This window comes from Xyrauchen texanus, chromosome 38, assembly GCF_025860055.1.
Source record: "Xyrauchen texanus isolate HMW12.3.18 chromosome 38, RBS_HiC_50CHRs, whole genome shotgun sequence".
Taxonomy (NCBI): Eukaryota; Metazoa; Chordata; class Actinopteri; order Cypriniformes; family Catostomidae; genus Xyrauchen; species Xyrauchen texanus.
The window spans coordinates 25,528,144-25,549,240 of NC_068313.1; the positions used below are offsets into that span (position 1 = coordinate 25,528,144).

The following is a 21,097-nucleotide window of genomic DNA, read 5'->3' on the forward strand; positions in this document are numbered from 1 at the left end:
ATGAAAGCTACACAATTGATTTAGCTGAAACTGAAAGTGCGGTATGATGTTGCATGAGTTTAATCAAAATTATTTTGCTCCCTTTCTCCGTTGTGATTGGTTTGAAGCAGATATGCGCTCTCGCTTGCTCATTGAAGTTTAATGAAAACTCACTTGTGGTAAAGATGTGGAAATATGCACCTGATTTTGAATTCATAGCATGTATACATTATAAAACATCTCTGCTCGCCTCATCTCATCATATCTCTACTTGTCTCATCTCTATACTATTTTAATTTGATAAAAGTTTGTTTATCGTTCAACCCGTTTTTGTAATGTAAATCAATACTGTGATAATACAGTATAACTTGATAAAAGCTTCAGCAATCATGATGTGAAAATTTGATACTGTCACATGCCTAACACACACATAAACAAGTGTTCATCTCTGCCTCTAGCTTTTCCTGCAGTATATGTTTGAGTCATCACAGCTCTTTGTTATGCAGTTTATGAGCCGTGTTCATCTACGCCTCAGACACTCTTTGGCTTTGACAGATGTTTCTTTCATTCTCCACTTTAAAATTTGTCTCAAACCTTCCAAAAAGAAGAGATTAAACAAAATGAGAGATGAGATGAGTATAGAAGGGTGGATATGAGTATAGATGAGTAGAGTTGAGACATGACAAGATAAGTAGAGTAATGTAGAGATGATCAGGGGCGTGGCTAGAAGGGTGGCACGGGGTGACAGCTGCCACCCAAAAATTTGCTTTACCACCCCACTTGCCACCCCAAATCGACCAAGTTCACATAGTGGAGATGGTGCACAATGGCCTAACCCGCCCGTGTCACGCACGGTCCACTCGTTGACACCCCCACCTGTCTGACATCGGGCAGGGCCCAATGTTAAGAGACAAGTTTTGTAAAGATGAGTAGAGATGAGACAAGTAGAATAGTATAGATATGAGACAAGTAGAGGTGTGATAAGTAGAATAGTATAGAGATGAGACAAGTAGAGGTAAGATAAGTAGAATAGTATAGAGATGAGACAAGTAGAGGTGTGATGAGTAGAATAGTATAGAAATGAGACAAGTAGAGGTGTGATAAGTAGAATAGTATAGAGATGAGGCAAGTAGAGGTGAGATAAGTAGAATAGTATATAGATGAGACAAGTAGAGGTGTGATAAGTAGAATAGTATAGAGATGAGGCAAGTAGAGGTAAGATAAGTAGAATAGTATAGAGATGAGACAAGTGGAGGTGTGATAAGTAGAATTGAATAGAGATGAGACAAGTAGAGGTGTGATAAGTAGAATTGTATAGAGATGAGACAAGTAGAGGTGTGATAAGTAGAATAGTATAGAGATGAGACAAGTAAAGGTGTGATAAGTAGAATAGTATAGAGATGAGACAAGTAAAGGTGTGATAAGTAGAATAGTATAGAGATGAGACAAGCAGAGGTGTGATAAGTAGAATAGTATAGAGATGAGGCAAGTAGAGGTGTGATAAGTAGAATAGTATAGAGATGAGGCAAGTAGAGGTAAGATAAGTAGAATAGTATAGAGATGAGGCAAGTAGAGGTAAGATAAGTAGAATAGTATAGAAATGAGACAAGTAGAGGTGTGATAAGTAGAATAGTATAGAGATGAGGCAAGAAGAGGTAAGATAAGAAGTATAGTATAGAGATGAGACAAGTAGAGGTGTGATAAGTAGAATTGAATAGATATGAGACAAGTAGAGGTGTGATAAGTAGAATAGTATAGAGATGAGGCAAGTAGAGGTAAGATAAGTAGAATAGTATAGAGATGAGGCAAGTAGAGGTAAGATAAGTAGAATAGTATAGAGATGAGACAAGTAGAGGTGTGATAAGTAGAATTGAATAGAGATGAGACAAGTAGAGGTGTGATAAGTAGAATAGTATAGAGATGAGACAAGTAGAGGTGTAATAAGTAGAATTGTATAGAGATGAGGCAAGTAGAGGTGTGATAAGTACAATAGTATAGAGATGAGGCAAGTAGAGGTAAGATAAGTAGAATAGTATAGAGATGAGGCAAGTAGAGGTAAGATTAGTAGAATAGTATAGAGATGAGACAAGTAGAGGTGTGATAAGTAGAATAGTATAGAGATGAGGCAAGTAGAGCTAAGATAAGTAGAATTGTATAGAGATGAGACAAGTAGAGGTGTGATAAGTAGAATTGTATAGAGATGAGGCAAGTAGAGGTAAGATAAGTAGAATAGTATAGAGATGAGGCAAGTAGAGGTAAGATAAGTAGAATAGTATAGAGATGAGGCAAGTAGAGGTAAGATTAGTAGAATAGTATATAGATGAGACAAGTAGAGGTGTGATAAGTAGAATAGTATAGAGATGAGGCAAGTAGAGCTAAGATAAGTAGAATTGTATAGAGATGAGACAAGTAGAGGTGTGATAAGTAGAATTGTATAGAGATGAGACAAGTAGAGGTGTGATAAGTAGAATAGTATAGAGATGAGACAAGTAGAGGTATGATAAGTAGAATAGTATAGAGATGAGACAAGTAGAGGTGTGATAAGTAGAATAGTATAGAGATGAGGCAAGTAGAGGTAAGATAAGTAGAATTGTATAGAGATGAGACAAGTAGAGGTGTGATAAGTAGAATAGTATAGAGATGAGGCAAGTAGAGGTAAGATAAGTAGAATAGTATAGAGATGAGGCAAGTAGAGGTAAGATAAGTAGAATAGTATAGAAATGAGACAAGTAGAGGTGTGATAAGTAGAATAGTATAGAGATGAGGCAAGTAGAGGTAAGATAAGTAGAATAGTATATAGATGAGACAAGTAGAGGTGTGATAAGTAGAATAGTATAGAGATGAGGCAAGTAGAGGTAAGATAAGTAGAATAGTATAGAGATGAGACAAGTGGAGGTGTGATAAGTAGAATTGAATAGAGATGAGACAAGTAGAGGTGTGATAAGTAGAATTGTATAGAGATGAGACAAGTAGAGGTGTGATAAGTAGAATAGTATAGAGATGAGACAAGTAGAGGTATGATAAGTAGAATTGTATAGAGATGAGACAAGTAGAGGTGTGATAAGTAGAATTGTATAGAGATGAGACAAGTAGAGGTGTGATAAGTAGAATAGTATAGAGATGAGACAAGTAGAGGTGTGATAAGTAGAATAGTATAGAGATGAGGCAAGAAGAGGTAAGATAAGTAGTATAGTATAGAGATGAGACAAGTAGAGGTGTGATAAGTAGAACTGAATAGAGATGAGACAAGTAGAGGTGTGATAAGTAGAATAGTATAGAGATGAGACAAGTAGAGGTGTGATAAGTAGAATAGTATAGAGATGAGGCAAGTAGAGGTGTGATAAGTAGAATAGTATAGAGATGAGACAAGTAGAGGTAAGATAAGTAGAATAGTATAGAGATGAGGCAAGTAGAGGTGTGATAAGTAGAATAGTATAGAGATGAGACAAGTAGAGGTGTGATAAGTAGAATAGTATAGAGATGAGGCAAGAAGAGGTAAGATAAGTAGTATAGTATAGAGATGAGACAAGTAGAGGTGTGATAAGTAGAACTGAATAGAGATGAGACAAGTAGAGGTGTGATAAGTAGAATAGTATAGAGATGAGACAAGTAGAGGTGTGATAAGTAGAATAGTATAGAGATGAGGCAAGTAGAGGTGTGATAAGTAGAATAGTATAGAGATGAGACAAGTAGAGGTAAGATAAGTAGAATAGTATAGAGATGAGGCAAGTAGAGGTAAGATAAGTAGAATAGTATAGAGATGAAACATGTAGAGGTGTGATAAGTAGAATTGAATAGAGATGAGACAAGTAGAGGTGTGATAAGTAGAATTGTATAGAGATGAAACAAGTAGAGGTGTGATAAGTAGAATTGTATAGTGATGAGACAAGTAGAGGTGTGATAAGTAGAATTGTATAGAGATGAGACAAGTAGAGGTGTGATAAGTAGAATAGTATAGAGATGAGACAAGTAGAGGTGTGATAAGTAGAATAGTACAGAGATGAGGCAAGTAGAGGTAAGATAAGTAGAATAGTATAGAGATGAGACAAGTGGAGGTGTGATAAGTAGAATTGAATAGAGATGAGACAAGTAGAGGTGTGATAAGTAGAATAGTATAGAGATGAGACAAGTAGAGGTGTGATAAGTAGAATAGTATAGAGATGAGACAAGTAGAGGTATGATAAGTAGAATTGTATAGGGATGAGACAAGTAGAGGTGTGATAAGTAGAATAGTATAGAGATGAGGCAAGTAGAGTGTGATAAGTAGAATAGTATAGAGATGAGGCAAGTAGAGGTGTGATAAGTAGAATAGTATAGAGATGAGGCAAGTAGAGGTAAGATAAGTAGAATAGTATAGAGATGAGGCAAGTAGAGGTAAGATAAGTAGAATTAGTATAGAGATGAGACAAGAGCAAGTAGAGGTGTGATAAGTAGAATAGTATAGAGATGAGACAAGTAGAGGTGTGATAAGTAGAATAGTACAGAGATGAGGCAAGTAGAGGTAAGATAAGTAGAATAGTATAGAGATGAGACAAGTAGAGGTGTGATAAGTAGAATTGAATAGAGATGAGACAAGTAAAGGTGTGATAAGTAGAATAGTATAGAGATGAGACAAGTAGAGGTGTGATAAGTAGAATAGTATAGAGATGAGGCAAGTAGAGGTGTGATAAGTAGAATAGTATAGAGATGAGGCAAGTAGAGGTAAGATAAGTAGAATAGTATAGAGATGAGGCAAGTAGAGGTAAAATAAGTAGAATAGTATAGAAATGAGACAAGTAGAGGTGTGATAAGTAGAATAGTATAGAGATGAGGCAAGTAGAGCTAAGATAAGTAGAATAGTATAGAGATGAGACAAGTAGAGGTGTGATAAGTAGAATTGTATAGAGATGAGACAAGTAGAGGTGTGATAAGTAGAATAGTATAGAGATGAGACAAGTAGAGGTGTGATAAGTAGAATTGAATAGAGATGAGACAAGTAGAGGTGTGATAAGTAGAATAGTATAGAGATGAGGCAAGTAGAGGTAAGATAAGTAGAATAGTATAGAGATGAGGCAAGTAGAGGTAAGATAAGTAGAATAGTATAGAGATGAGACAAGTAGAGGTGTGATAAGTAGAATTGAATAGAGATGAGACAAGTAGAGGTGTGATAAGTAGAATAGTATAGAGATGAGACAAGTAGAGGTGTGATAAGTAGAATAGTATAGAGATGAGGCAAGTAGAGGTGTGATAAGTAGAATAGTATAGAGATGAGGCAAGTAGAGGTAAGATAAGTAGAATAGTATAGAGATGAGGCAAGTAGAGGTAAGATAAGTAGAATAGTATAGAGATGAGACAAGTAGAGGTGTGATAAGTAGAATAGTATAGAGATGAGGCAAGTAGAGCTAAGATAAGTAGAATTGTATAGAGATGAGACAAGTAGAGGTGTGATAAGTAGAATTGTATAGAGATGAGGCAAGTAGAGGTAAGATAAGTAGAATAGTATAGAGATGAGGCAAGTAGAGGTAAGATAAGTAGAATAGTATAGAGATGAGGCAAGTAGAGGTAAGATTAGTAGAATAGTATAGAGATGAGACAAGTAGAGGTGTGATAAGTAGAATAGTATAGAGATGAGGCAAGTAGAGCTAAGATAAGTAGAATTGTATAGAGATGAGACAAGTAGAGGTGTGATAAGTAGAATTGTATAGAGATGAGACAAGTAGAGGTGTGATAAGTAGAATAGTATAGAGATGAGACAAGTAGAGGTATGATAAGTAGAATTGTATAGAGATGAGACAAGTAGAGGTGTGATAAGTAGAATAGTATAGAGATGAGGCAAGTAGAGGTAAGATAAGTAGAATGTATAGAGATGAGACAAGTAGAGGTGTGATAAGTAGAATAGTATAGAGATGAGGCAAGTAGAGGTAAGATAAGTAGAATAGTATAGAGATGAGGCAAGTAGAGGTAAGATAAGTAGAATAGTATAGAGATGAGACAAGTAGAGGTGTGATAAGTAGAATAGTATAGAGATGAGGCAAGTAGAGGTAAGATAAGTAGAATAGTATAGAGATGAGACAAGTAGAGGTGTGATAAGTAGAATAGTATAGAGATGAGACAAGTAGAGGTGTGATAAGTAGAATAGTATAGAGATGAGACAAGTAGAGGTGTGATAAGTAGAATAGTATAGAGATGAGACAAGTAGAGGTGTGATAAGTAGAATAGTATAGAGATGAGACAAGTAGAGGTGTGATAAGTAGAATAGTATAGAGATGAGACAAGTAGAGGTGTGATAAGTAGAATAGTATAGAGATGAGACAAGTAGAGGTGTGATAAGTAGAATAGTATAGAGATGAGACAAGTAGAGGTGTGATAAGTAGAATAGTATAGAGATGAGGCAAGTAGAGGTGTGATAAGTAGAATAGTATAGAGATGAGGCAAGTAGAGGTCAGATAAGTAGAATAGTATAGAGATGAGGCAAGTAGAGGTGTGATAAGTAGAATAGTATAGAGATGAGACAAGTAGAGGTGTGATAAGTAGAATAGTATAGAGATGAGGCAAGTAGAGGTAAGATAAGTAGTATAGTATAGAGATGAGACAAGTAGAGGTGTGATAAGTAGAACTGAATAGAGATGAGACAAGTAGAGGTGTGATAAGTAGAATAGTATAGAGATGAGACAAGTAGAGGTGTGATAAGTAGAATAGTATAGAGATGAGGCAAGTAGAGGTGTGATAAGTAGAATAGTATAGAGATGAGACAAGTAGAGGTAAGATAAGTAGAATAGTATAGAGATGAGGCAAGTAGAGGTAAGATAAGTAGAATAGTATAGAGATGAGACATGTAGAGGTGTGATAAGTAGAATTGAATAGAGATGAGACAAGTAGAGGTGTGATAAGTAGAATTGTATAGAGATGAAACAAGTAGAGGTGTGATAAGTACAATTGTATAGTGATGAGACAAGTAGAGGTGTGATAAGTAGAATTGTATAGAGATGAGACAAGTAGAGGTGTGATAAGTAGAATAGTATAGAGATGAGACAAGTAGAGGTGTGATAAGTAGAATAGTACAGAGATGAGGCAAGTAGAGGTAAGATAAGTAGAATAGTATAGAGATGAGACAAGTGGAGGTGTGATAAGTAGAATTGAATAGAGATGAGACAAGTAGAGGTGTGATAAGTAGAATAGTATAGAGATGAGACAAGTAGAGGTGTGATAAGTAGAATAGTATAGAGATGAGACAAGTAGAGGTATGATAAGTAGAATTGTATAGGGATGAGACAAGTAGAGGTGTGATAAGTAGAATTGTATAGAGATGAGACAAGTAGAGGTGTGATAAGTAGAATAGTATAGAGATGAGACAAGTAGAGGTGTGATAAGTAGGATAGTATAGAGATGAGGCAAGAAGAGGTAAGATAAGTAGTATAGTAGAGATGAGACAAGTAGAGGTGTGATAAGTAGAATTGAATAGAGATGAGACAAGTAGAGGTGTGATAAGTAGAATAGTATAGAGATGAGACAAGTAGAGGTAAGATAAGTAGAATAGTATAGAGATGAGGCAAGTAGAGTTGTGATAAGTAGAATAGTATAGAGATGAGGCAAGTAGAGGTAAGATAAGTAGAATAGTATAGAGATGAGGCAAGTAGAGGTAAGATAAGTAGAACAGTATAGAGATGAGGCAAGTAGAGCTAAGATAAGTAGAATTGTATAGAGATGAGACAAGTAGAGGTGTGATAAGTAGAATAGTATAGAGATGAGACAAGTAGAGGTGTGATAAGTAGAATAGTATAGAGATGAGGCAAGTAGAGGTGTGATAAGTAGAATAGTATAGAGATGAGGCAAGTAGAGGTGTGATAAGTAGAATAGTATAGAGATGAGACAAGTAGAGGTGTGATAAGTAGAATAGTATAGAGATGAGACAAGTAGAGGTGTGATAAGTAGAATAGTATAGAGATGAGACAAGTAGAGGTAAGATAAGTAGAATAGTATAGAGATGAGGCAAGTAGAGTTGTGATAAGTAGAATAGTATAGAGATGAGGCAAGTAGAGGTAAGATAAGTAGAATAGTATAGAGATGAGGCAAGTAGAGGTAAGATAAGTAGAATAGTATAGAGATGAGGCAAGTAGAGCTAAGATAAGTAGAATTGTATAGAGATGAGACAAGTAGAGGTGTGATAAGTAGAATAGTATAGAGATGAGACAAGTAGAGGTGTGATAAGTAGAATAGTATAGAGATGAGGCAAGTAGAGGTGTGATAAGTAGAATAGTATAGAGATGAGGCAAGTAGAGGTGTGATAAGTAGAATAGTATAGAGATGAGACAAGTAGAGGTGTGATAAGTAGAATAGTATAGAGATGAGACAAGTAGAGGTGTGATAAGTAGAATAGTATAGAGATGAGACAAGTAGAGGTAAGATAAGTAGAATAGTATAGAGATAAGGCAAGTAGAGTTGTGATAAGTAGAATAGTATAGAGATGAGGCAAGTAGAGGTAAGATAAGTAGAATAGTATAGAGATGAGGCAAGTAGAGGTAAGATAAGTAGAATAGTATAGAGATGAGGCAAGTAGAGCTAAGATAAGTAGAATTGTATAGAGATGAGACAAGTAGAGGTGTGATAAGTAGAATAGTATAGAGATGAGACAAGTAGAGGTGTGATAAGTAGAATAGTATAGAGATGAGGCAAGTAGAGGTGTGATAAGTAGAATAGTATAGAGATGAGGCAAGTAGAGGTGTGATAAGTAGAATAGTATAGAGATGAGACAAGTAGAGGTGTGATAAGTAGAATAGTATAGAGATGAGACAAGTAGAGGTGTGATAAGTAGAATAGTATAGAGATGAGACAAGTAGAGGTGAGTTTTTCTTAATAACAAGTTTAATTAAATTTTCATTACCAAACTAGCCTTTAAATAACAGATAACAAAGAACTTTGAAAAAAAATCCTGAATATTTAATAAACTACCATCAACACCATAGATACAGAGCCAAATATAACATTAAGTTGACGTCTTAATATTTAAATGGTCATTCTGCCACAGGGCCACTGATCATTACAGATCAGGACAAACCTTGTCTTGTTGAGGCTAATGTTAAAGTAAGGCTAGACTCATTTTATCAAGCTAGCTACTAGGCTACAACAATAGTATGCATATATATATTTATATATATTAGTTTTTTAAATTTTATTTTTGGATTGCAAGCCAGTTGCTAATACTGTATATAGCTAGGCGCTAGCTACAACTTTAATAACCGCATTTTCACTCACACTATATGTCAGCGTATGATTGCTTGGTGTTCTAACTTGAAATTAATATTGAAATCATAATTGAGCCACGTTGCCATTATTAATTACAGAACCTAGTATTATCTGATTCCAACAGTATTTTAGTTGTTACAACAAGATGCAAACGTTACTTTGTAGCTTGCAGAGTTATAGCGAACTACTATTCGGCCACTTGAAAGCAAGCTACACATTATTTGCAAATAGCAACAACAGTTCAACAGTTTGTTGTCTTAGTCGTCACTTTGCTAGTTGTCTCTAAGTGTATCTCAGTTTTCAAAAACAGTTTGCAAAAACGAGCAAACTGTCGCAACTTACCTTAATCTTGCTGAATTTAATGGAATGATTGTCCTGCAGGTAAGCGTACATGATGTCCACGGCAGTTTTTCTGCCACTTTACTCCCACATATTTTACAAAAATGGAAAACATCTCCATTCAACAATCCCTCTGCATTTTTATGTAACCCAAAATCTTAAGATTTAACCCAATTATTACAATGCGGATAAAGGGTTGGCTGCATTCCTCCTTTGGCCATGTTTCTCTTCCACAATGGTTCATTTACATCAGAGTGCTTATGTTTCATTTGTGCTGCGTACATGCATTGTTGTGGATCTTGATTCGTTGATGGGATAAGAACTACTGTGCAATCTGAAAATTGAAAAATTTGTCCAAAAGGTTATCTGGAATTATTTACGGTATTTTGAAGTGCCCACGATAACAATGTCATGAATGTTAATTACAGTGATATACCATATAACCAAATACAGTCACATACCTAGTGTGCGTGCATGTGCATGTTTTTAATGTGTAGGTTGGGTGGGTATAAAATATTGCAGGCAGTAAGTCGGTGTTACGGCTGAGCTCTTTTTCATGACTATCGAAATCCTCTAGCACAATACAGCGATGAAAACGAGAGAGCGTCAATTCATCACTAATGAGTTGATCTGGTATGAAGTCAAAATTTGAGACAACACCATCAGAAAGAGGGATTAGGAGAGAAGTTGAGAGAGAATTTAAGGATGAGGTAGAAAATAGTTGTGCAGGATAGGAACTAGTTGCCCTTCCACTCATCTGAACACAAGCAGAAATGCTGAATGACACAAGCAGTCACAAACAGAACTCGCCCACTGCACTCATAAAATAGAGGATAGAACATTGACAAAAATAGAGGGGAACCTCAGGACTTCTTCTATATAAATAATGGTGAAGCTAAATGTAACTAAATTAGATTTATTTGAATTGATTTGTGTGAAGTTCTATATAAATTTAGTTCAATTAAAATTAGTTAAGACTGATCATTTTCTGTAGTTGTTGTTAATAAATCTGATATTTCACTTTACTATATATGATAAAATTATGGCTTTTTGGCAAATCACAAAAAGCATTTCATTCAGTAGAGGTATATTCAGATTCGGTATCGATATCTGCAATATTGGCCTTTGTTTTCCATGGTATTGTACCAAAAACATCTAAGGACAAAGATATGAGAACAAAGTAGAAATGACAACAACCCCTGCACAGCAAACAAAGGTTTGTGTGGAAAGGTGAAGGAAAAAATAATGAAGGAGAATAAAAGAAAACCAAAATGCGTAGTCCTGATTTTAGGTTTTATGTCTTGATTCAGGTGACAAGGGGAAGCCGAGACAGTAGATCTAATGAGCCAGAGCGTGTGAGCACAAAGTGAGTGATACGACCCCCTCTCTAGCCACTAATCTAATGAGCGAGCATGCTGTTCATTTAGCAGGAGAGCTGGCTGGATGGAAAACAGCCTCATCAGTCAGTCTCGACTCAGGGCTGCTGGAGCCTACAAAACACTGTCTTCAGTCCATTAGGCAGAGCACAATCATGCCAACAGCCTCACTTAAACTGCAACACAACTACATCATATGTTGCATACTCCATTGACTGTTTAAGTGAGTCTCAAGAGTGATGTGGTGTGGTGGATAAAGATCTGGCATTGCAATCAAAAGTTGTAAGCTCTAAGGTGACCATAATTTTTCAATGTAACTGTGTTCCTGGATCAACATCCATGTTGCTCTTGTCCTTGATTCCTTTTAGGGTTAGGTTTTGGGTGAGGCTTAGGGCTGGGATTGTGGCTTCAACACAATTTTTATCAACCTGTACTTCTGATTTTGGGCTAGTTAATGAGTGCATTTACATGTAAACCAATACGCTGATAACAACCTAAAATCAGTTTATTCAACAAATTCGACAATGCAAAAAACAAAATATTTTGAAATGATCAGGGCCTCGTTTCCCAAAAGTAGATTGTAGAATCCAACTTACGATTCATCTTAGTTTTGTGGCCCATTTCCCAAAAAGCATAGTAAAGTAAGTAGTTCTTGAAAATGCTTGTAGATTAAGGAGTGCTCTGGAGTAATCTACACTGCTAAGAGCATTGTGAGGATACAGATTTATGCAGACACCTGCAGGACAATCGTGAAATTACACTTTATACAATTGTATTTATTTTTATTTTAACAGACAAGTATACTACTACTAATAATAATTAATATTATAATGAAATAAATAAAAATAGAAAGTCTAAATGGATGACTAGATTAATTAGTAAGAAAATAAAATTATTTGTGTAGACTAGTTTGACAAGTTGGTAACAACACATTTGTGGCACGATTGATGCAGACAACTGTATAAATTAATATTAGAAAGAGAAGAAAAAGTAATTAACTTGCTACCGTGCATGAAAATTGTCTGTATATATTTGCTCCATCATCCTACATTTACATTTATTCATTTGGCAGATGCTTTTATCCTCACCTCATCTTCCTCTCTGACACCCAAAGGCTCTCTCACCAGCATGACAAGTTGTGTAGCACCACACATGCAGCATTGCTGTCACCGTTATCACTTTTGGGAGTAAAGAGCAGACCTTTGCTTTATTGGTATATGCCCCTAAAGCGCATCTTCCAAACGTCTCCTTATTTTGCTCTCCGTGATAACACTGAATAATATTCAATGAATGTTTGTAATTAGAAGGACTCCTTCTAATTATTCAGGGCCTCCACTGTCTTCACTAATCCTGGAAGAGGAATATGTGAAAATGAAATATGACAAATGCACACCTGAATATGGAAGCAGATTGTGTAAAAGATCATTCTGCACAAAGTTATTGTAAAAACAATATGCAAATATGCAGATAATTGGGTAGAATATTTATGAATTCTTTTTTGCTTTAGGTAAATTACAATTTGTAAAGTTATGCACAAATATAATGAAGTTACAATGACATGCAGCACTATATGGTCACATTTCAGCACTGTCACATGGACAGTGACTCTCTTATAGCACTTAAAGCACATCCTCGCACATTCGTGTTAAGTGCAGTTTTGGGAAACGCACGTAATAATAACGAACGTTCGTAAATTTGCTCGTAACTGATAAGATCAATTGTTATTGGATAATGCAACCCAGGTTATTCTCTGCTTTTGAAGGTTAAGGTTAAGGACAGAGTAAGGGGCTGTTCACAACGCATGTTTGAGTCTGTCTACGCTGTTATTTTTTTTTTAAGAAGTTCTACATGAATATGCAGTACTAGACGGACATCTGTACTACTGTATGTCCTAATAAGGTAAATAATGTGCGAGTTATCACCATTGTTAAATCTTTGGTTTTTACTGGAGGTTTAACTGAAATATGTTTATTGAAAGTCACTTTGGTTAAAATTGTCTGCCAAATTTCTACTTACTATAGTATGTGCTGTTGCATGTTGGTAAAAATTTGCATCATTCAAGAGTTTTACATTTACTCTTACTGGTCTCATTAAACTGTGTCACAGGAAATTCAAAGGACACGTGAAAATGAGGTTTAAGAAACAAATGGTTTCCAACTCAAATAAATGTGTAATAGAGCCCTCCCCACTTCCTGCCCTGTTTCATCACCTTCTTTTCACTCTTCTATATTGTATGATTAACCTTACATTCATTGTGGCTAAGGCCCCCAGTCTAATGCCTCTCTTTCCATCTCTCTCTCTCTCTCTCTCTCTCTCTCTCTCTGTATATATCACTCATTCACAACATGAATGCCCATCACTTTCCTGTACTGGAGAAGTTCTACTATTTGTTCTCAATAGAGGAAAAGGTAAAAACTGTGCTACATAGTGGTCAGTATTTAAAATATGTCTTACTTACATCCATATTGCTGTAAATTGCATTTAGGTAAATTAGGCACTTCGCTTTGTCATTGAGATAATTGTTAATCAGTCTGACTAAATAATTAAATATAAACACAGATCATTATTCATGTATAAAATAATTCCATGAGATATTCTGTATAAATTTGCTTATTAGAGTTTATGGTGGAGAGAGAACATTTATGGGCAGCTTTTAGAGAACTGGCTTGACAATATAAATAATAGTTTAATGAAGAAATAAACCAAAAGACACAAACACACATATGACTGACAGCTGCCCTTAAACGTTCTCTCTCTCTGTTACACCACCGTCAGCAGTTGGCCTTTATCCCTCTCGGAGGCTTGATTAGCCTGATATGGGGCCGGGTGTGTAAAATCACGACCCGGCCCCGCCCTCCGCCCTGTCACAGAGGTTATGTGTGTAATTTTTTTGCAGTTAAACATTTTCCCAACATAAGACATTAATTGGTTGATATTCCTGAAGTGCCTTTATGGTGCTATCAAAACACTACTTTCTTTGTTTTAGCATCACGATTAGCTCAATATAGCAACATTTGCTCAACCTTTGTCATGAGTTTTTAGTGGGACTGTCTGATTGGGGCAACCAATTGAAGACATGTCCTGGAAACCTGCTTGAAAACAGAAATTACGCGCTTTACCTTTAAAGAAAGAGTTCACCCAAAAATGTAAATTCCCTCATCATTTACTTTCCCTAATGTCATCCCAGGTGTGTATGACATTCTGTCTACTGTAGAACACAAACAAAGGGTTTTAAAAAGAATATCTCAGCACTGTAGGTCCATACAATGCAAGTGAATGGTGATCAGACCTTTGAAGCTCCAAAAAGCACCTAAAGACAGCATAAAAGTAATCCATATGATTCCAGAGTTTAATTAGTCTTCTGAAGCAATCCAATCAGTTTTGAGTAATAGACCAAATATAATAACTTTTTTACTGTAAATCTTGATATTGCAGTCTTTAGGCATGATCATGATTTCAAGCTGGATTACACTTCCTAGTGCTTGATGCATGTGTAGAGCATTAGATGGCACTAGGAAGTGTAATCAAGCTTGAAATCATGATCGCCAAGGAGACAGCTAATGTCAATTGTTTATAGTTAAAAAGGATTTGTATTTTGGTCTGTTCAACAAAAAACATTTGGATCGTTTCAGAAGACATGGATTAAAACACTGCAGTCTTATGGATTACTTTTATGCTGCCCTTAGGTGCTTTTTGAAGCTTTAAAAGTCTGATCATCATTCACTTGCATTGTATAGACCTACAGTGCTAAGATATTCTTCTTAAAAACCTTTGTTTGTGTGCTGCAGTAGACAGAAATCATACAGAAAGTCATGCAATGGCATGAGGGGTAAGTAAATGATGAAAGAATTTTCATTTTGGGGTGAACTATTACTTTAAATCTGTAGTACTAGTCCCTATGGAAGAAAAATCTACATGCATCTAAATTCCTGTACATAATTCAAATGACAAATCATATGTTTTCCTTGTAGAGATTACAGAAATTACATTAATTACAGAAGATGTATAAACACTTTTCATTGTTTGTTGTTACTAAAAGGTGTAAATAGCAGGATGCAGTTGGGTGTCAGGTAGTTCAGGCTTCAGGAAGTGTGAGCCATCGGTTTCTGAGCATCATGCCGTGGGGAATGGCCTTAAATGTATTTGCTTCTGACAGACTGAATTCTATGTGCCGTGACGATAGAGCTGTTAGCTGAGATCCGAAGCACTTAGATATATGATATCTGTCATTTTTGTGCATGTGTGTATGTGATGTTATATGTTTGTATGTGATTAGATCATTTTAATCAATACCTGTTTACACAGTGACCAGTCATGAAATATCCGACCCTCTCTTGTCGTTATGAATTGCAAAGCCGGTGAGAAAAGTTCAAGTGATCCTCATCTGATTACCACATATATTGATGTTCCACCATGCCCAGCATTAATCATTATTGAAGCGGATGTTAAGTGCAGGGAAGAGAGAGAAAAAGAGAAATGCATGTCCACAGTGCTGATCATTATTTGTCCTCTTCATTTTAAAAGCTCTCCAGCTGTCTAGGGAATAAGAAAATGAGAATGAATTAGTTGTTACGTGATGGTTTATTTTCAAACCATTTGTAACAAAATATTCATTAGCAAAATGTGTCACTGCACCTGAACAAAACACGCCTTGCTCAGTAAAGAGGATAGATGGTAGAGGGAGTGCTTTGAGTTCAGTCTCATGCATCTTGTTTTGAAAAGTGTTTTCAGACCAGCGTGTTTGTAAATTGGGGTCTTTGATGTGGAAACACTGGCATACAGGTGTGTAACTGAGTCTAATTTACCCATCAATTTAAACTCGACTTGGTGTGTTTGATGTCAAGTGTCCAAGCAATTTATTTGAATGCACGCTAAGAAAGTTGGCCCCGAAGAGTTGTTAGACACACTTACAAATATGTTGATATCAAAACAAGTTCAATCTAGTTTAAGCAGGTGCAATCAGTGCTGAAACAGTGTAGCGTCTTGGGTATTTAAGTCATTTTCTTTATTTTCCTACAGACACGCCTCCTTTCTATGTTAATTAGGCTTATTATAGATTGTGTTGCATTCACAAAACTCTGAGCAAATAACATTGTGCTAGTAAACTGTATTTTATTAAAAACTTTGTTTGTGTACATTTTCCATCAATCATGGCAAATATTGGTCAAATGACGGAGAAGAGTGTTTAACATAGCATACTGTATATATATGTGCGGTGTACTTAAGTGCACTTTTGGCATGTTAAAGAGATAATTCAGATGTTTGGATCACAGTATTGGAGTGATGCTGTACAGACCCGGTAAAGTTCGTCATATCCTTTTTGTCTGCTGCGTCTGCCACTATATAGTTGAACCGGCCTGAAAGATCGGAATTGCACTGTGCATATTGCGCTCAGCACCGAGTTTGTTGGTGCAATTTCACCACTGCCTGATCTGCATAATTCCTTCCACTAAACATGTGCACTCAGCAAGCGCAAACCATCCTTAAGCTGGTACCACACTGGCCGATTTTTCAGGTGTGATTTTCAGGTGTGAGCTTCAGTAACATAATCTCCGAACAGGCAGACAGAGATGAAGCTTGGATTAGCATCTGCCAGCAAAAGGTCATTAATCACTTCATCATTGGGACTCCTGACTGAGTTAATGGCTTCAAAAACAGAAATGCAGATCAGGCTTGCTTGAAAAAATCATTCTGTCACTAGGGTAGGCTCTTGTGTTCTTGTCAAGTGACCAATGAGCTTCTTCTTTTACTGAAGAACTGACAAGACGTCAAGCTGATCTGAACATTTTCGTTGCACTCAGCTGCATATCATCACAATTGCTGATTGTAATCCATAGTAATCCTGTCACCAAACATTTTCCTGCTTTTTTTCCTACACTAAAATTATATCAGAGAGCGGAGCCACAACAGCCTGTTTTTATCAAGCTTCTTTTCTCACTTAAAACTGCAAATGGACATACGTGTTCTACAGCAGACATCGAGGGAATAAATACACAATCACGCACCTTCACAAGGTAAAGTTTCTCTGTGAATCGTGCTAAGTCCTAAGGGTGTTTTCACACCTGGCTTGGTGGAGTATTTGTTACAGAACCTGGTGTGTTTTTTTCCTTGGTTCGGTTCATATAGACATATTTGAACATGGCAATCACACTCGGATCCACACCAAAACAATTTGTCCGAGACCACCTGTATGGAGAAAAATCTATATGTCAGCTCGTCAGTGTTGTAATTCATCATCAAAATGTGGATATAGCCTTTTGGCAGCTATATTAGATAAAGATAGAGAGGGAAAGAGCTCCTTGAATGTGAAAAAGTCAACCTTTCAAAACAGCAATAAAGCAAAAGTAACTAATGTGATTAAAAATATCCACAACAGAATTGTATTAAATATAACCTTGAGAAAGCAAACAGAATAATGAAGAAAATACAATATTATAACTATTTTAGCCCCTGTTTTGGAACAAATCAAGCAAGCTTCTGGTCTAAAAATGCCCGAAATGCTCACACGGTAGGGCATTTTTAGACCAGAAGCTTGCTTGATCCTTTTGTTATTTCAGCGAGCTCCACGTGACAAGACATCAGAGAGAGAGAGAATTGCGGTGAGTTATGTCTGTCCCCCCTCCAGCATTATGTTTCAGCAAGTGTGTCATACCTCTAAAGCGAGATCTCAGCAAAACAGTCTGCATGTGTGTGACACCCTCGGCCAAAATCCTTTGTTTGTTGACTGCTGGTGTGATGCTGGATTTAGTGAATTCCCCTTAATTGTACTCTTCAGATGAAGACTAAATTTATTTGGGCACTTTTTGATAACCAAATGCTAATGGAACTTGTCTATGGCTAATGTGATGAACTACACCTGTAGTTACTCGGGTGGGATACCTGTGCGAACTTAAGAACTTTGATACATTAAAAATTACCTTGGGACCAGTTGGAGTGGTGGTGGCTAAAGCACATAACAGGTAATCAGAAGGTCGATCCCCACAGCCACCACCGTTGTGTCCTTGAGCAAGGCACTTAACTCCAGGTTGCTTCAGGGTTATTGTCCCTGTAATAAGTGCACTGTAAGTCACTTTAGATAAAAGCGTCTGCCAAATGCATAAATGTAAATATAATTATATATAAAATTGCCAAAAACAAAATAATAATAATTTGTCTATGAACAGCTACACAAACTCATTTTTAAAAGTATAGAGGAAAGTCCAGTTTTCACAATACTGTTTTATTGTGTGAAGTGGAGGAGGGCAGTTAGGGATAGGTAGGAGGAGGCATCAGTTTTCCACCCCTCTCTGCCTCCTTGTCCCTCACACTTCCTCCTGGTGTCCTCCCCACCCCCTTAAAGAGTGGAAAGTAATAACAAATAGGGAGTGGAAAGGGAGTCTTCTGTCTGTCAATGACATAGAAAGAGAAAGAGAGAGTGTTGTGGCCAGCATGTACAGAAGGAAAAGAAGCGTGTCTTTCGGGGGCTTTGGAGGGTAGGTTACTTTTGTTTCTTTCTGGCCTCAAGCAGCAATCTGAGACTTGCTCCAGAGTAAAGCTGAGCTCAGACCATTTGAGTTTATTCAAGGTATATGAGAACTTTGTATTTGCATTTGCATCAGCTTGTATTTTCATCTGCATCTTGTTTTTTTTTTTATCTCTTACATGTATGATTTTATAAATATAATTGTATAATTTGACTGTTGTCATCATACACAGATAGAATAATACACAACAACAGGATGACAAAGTACTGCTATAGATACCAAACCATGGTGTTATGGTGTTTTCTGGAAAGGATTTTCTTTTTTCTTTTTTGTTGTTGTAGATTTTCTTTTCTTTTTGTTATTAGTTTAACTGTAATTTTTTAATCAACATTTTTTAAAATCAACTTTTATGTATCAGGAAGTTGAAAAGCATTTATGCCTACTTGTCTTTTTTGTGTGTGACTACAGTAATATAGATTTATTCATTAAAAAGTCAGACTGTTCCTTGAGAAAAACAAAAGACGTGTTGTGTACACATATGCATGTGCATACACACACACACACACACACACACACACACACACACACACACACACACACACACACACACACACACACACACACACACACACACACACATGTTGTGTTTCCATGTTTTATGGGGACTTTCCATAGACATAATGGTTTTTATACTGTACAAACTTTATATTCTATCCCCTAATCCTAACTCTACCCCTAAACCTAACCCTCACAGAAAACATTCTGCATTTTTACATTTTCAAAAAACATAATTTAGTATGATTTATAAGCTGTTTTCCTCATGGGGACCGACAAAATGTCCCCACAAGGTCAAAAATTTCGGATTTTACTATCCTTATGGGGACATTTGGTCCCCACAAAGTGATAAATACACGCTCACACATACACACACACACACACACACACACACACACACACACACACACACACACACACACTCTGAGTGGCTATCAAACAGAGAGAGATATATGCTATTTAAACCCTGTTTACTTCAGATATAAACTATAATTCTCATGTAGCTGGGCTGAAAGGATTTGGCTGTATTCACTTTTCACCTTTTATATGTTCACTTTCTCACATTCAAATGAAATTGCAAACTTGTTTTTTACTCTTTCAAATAACCAAACGAACAAAACTAGAATCCCTGCCTAGAATCCTACCAATTTGACAAATTAGTGTGCTTCTGTTTTAGCTCCGTAAAGAAGGGCAGTCTGAAATATAAAGTAGTAAATTATAATTTACAACACCTTCAATGAAAGAACTGTAATGTCAATGCAAAATGCAGGATCTGAGGGCATAACCTGGAAATAAGAAAGAGAACAACAAAGGGAAAGAGGGAGATGATTATTTTTGACCAAATGTTATTTAAAAGGGACAAAGCCACGCCATTCAGAACTAGTGGCAGAATGTTCCCATCATAAGGTCTTTATATGCTGAAAATCCCACATTGCGTATTTGTATTTAAGGCTAGGAGCTGAATTTAAGTGTCTCAAACAAACAAACAAAAACAGCCTACATTTTTTACCGTCTCAAATGTGTGTTGTGGTGTTAACGGTGCTGCACCTCATGTGGTCATTTAGGACCGATGTTCAGATAGTGGCAGTCAGGGAGCAAGCTTTCTATATTTGACAATACACATTGATTAGACATCTGCGTCACAACTGTGACCATGACAATAACTGGCTTTCATATCTCACACCTTTGCTTACGTAGGCCTCACTGCTTGCACAGAGAGTGATATGAATTGAATTGTACAGAGCACATTTTGATGAAACAGATTATCAATACACAAGCAAATAAGACTTCCAGCAGAACTGTTTCATTTTGCGCCTGCTATGCAAACATGGTGGAGAACTGGCCTTTTATTTTTAATGTTTATACATTTAGTCGCTTCTTTCACTAAAGATTTCGTATCATAGATGTTTCACAGGCAAACTAATGTAACACTCTTCTTTCTAAGAGAAAACTAATAAGTGAACTTCTCTTTTGTAATCAAATGTTTCTGACTCTTTGTGTTACTAGTACAAGTGAATGATTGAATGGTTGACCTTCTGGCTGAAATAGAACATCTCACTTTCGTCATTTGGCTGTAAATGTTCACACATTCAAATGAACATATTGTTAGAAATGTCCATTTGCATGTCAGACAGAAAAATAAATTACCTATGGTTCCAGAATCTTATCATAAATTAGCAGCTTGTATTTAGCTTATCACTCTTTTAGCTGCGATAATAAACCTTGTGCTGTTTTCCACATCAGGCCTAATGGAGACAATTATTAGGTCTCTGTAGAATTGCACAAAAAAATAAAAATAAATGGTAGCATCATTAGAATGGATGTGCCAGAAGCCGAATACCTTATTCGGAAAGGCACGAATAACGGCTTCAAAATGAATGAAGAATTCATTCGAATTAAAGAAAAAATATTCTGAAGAATGATCATCTGTTTGCAGACAGCCTCTGTTAATTGTATGCATCTTAGAAATCTAAACTTGTCAAGAGTATTAACTATATCATCAGGGGCGTAGATTCCAGGGTAATAAAAACAAGCAAGCACAACCCCCCAATATTTATACCATGATCAATGGAAACATGTAAATTCTTCACACTGTAACCCCCAATGTTCAAGCCAAATCTACACCCTTGTATATCATACACATTTTCCACTTCTTGAAATGTC

General features: G+C 36.3%; 1 protein-coding gene across 5 annotated transcripts in view; it reads left to right on the forward strand.

Annotated features, from left to right (window-relative positions):
* Positions 1-21,097, forward strand: part of LOC127632091 (rap1 GTPase-activating protein 2-like) — a 109,295-nt gene that overhangs the window by 11,514 nt on the left and 76,684 nt on the right. The window contains exon 1 of one of the 5 annotated variants that reach the window (XM_052110570.1): positions 18,226-18,388. The exons of 3 other annotated variants lie outside the window; for them this stretch is intronic. In XM_052110570.1, coding sequence (XP_051966530.1) covers positions 18,345-18,388 — 44 coding nt within the window. In that variant the 5' untranslated portion in view covers positions 18,226-18,344. Of the gene's footprint in view, positions 1-18,225; positions 18,389-21,097 lie in introns of those variants that run through there. One more of the 5 variants, XM_052110568.1, reaches the window with a different exon arrangement.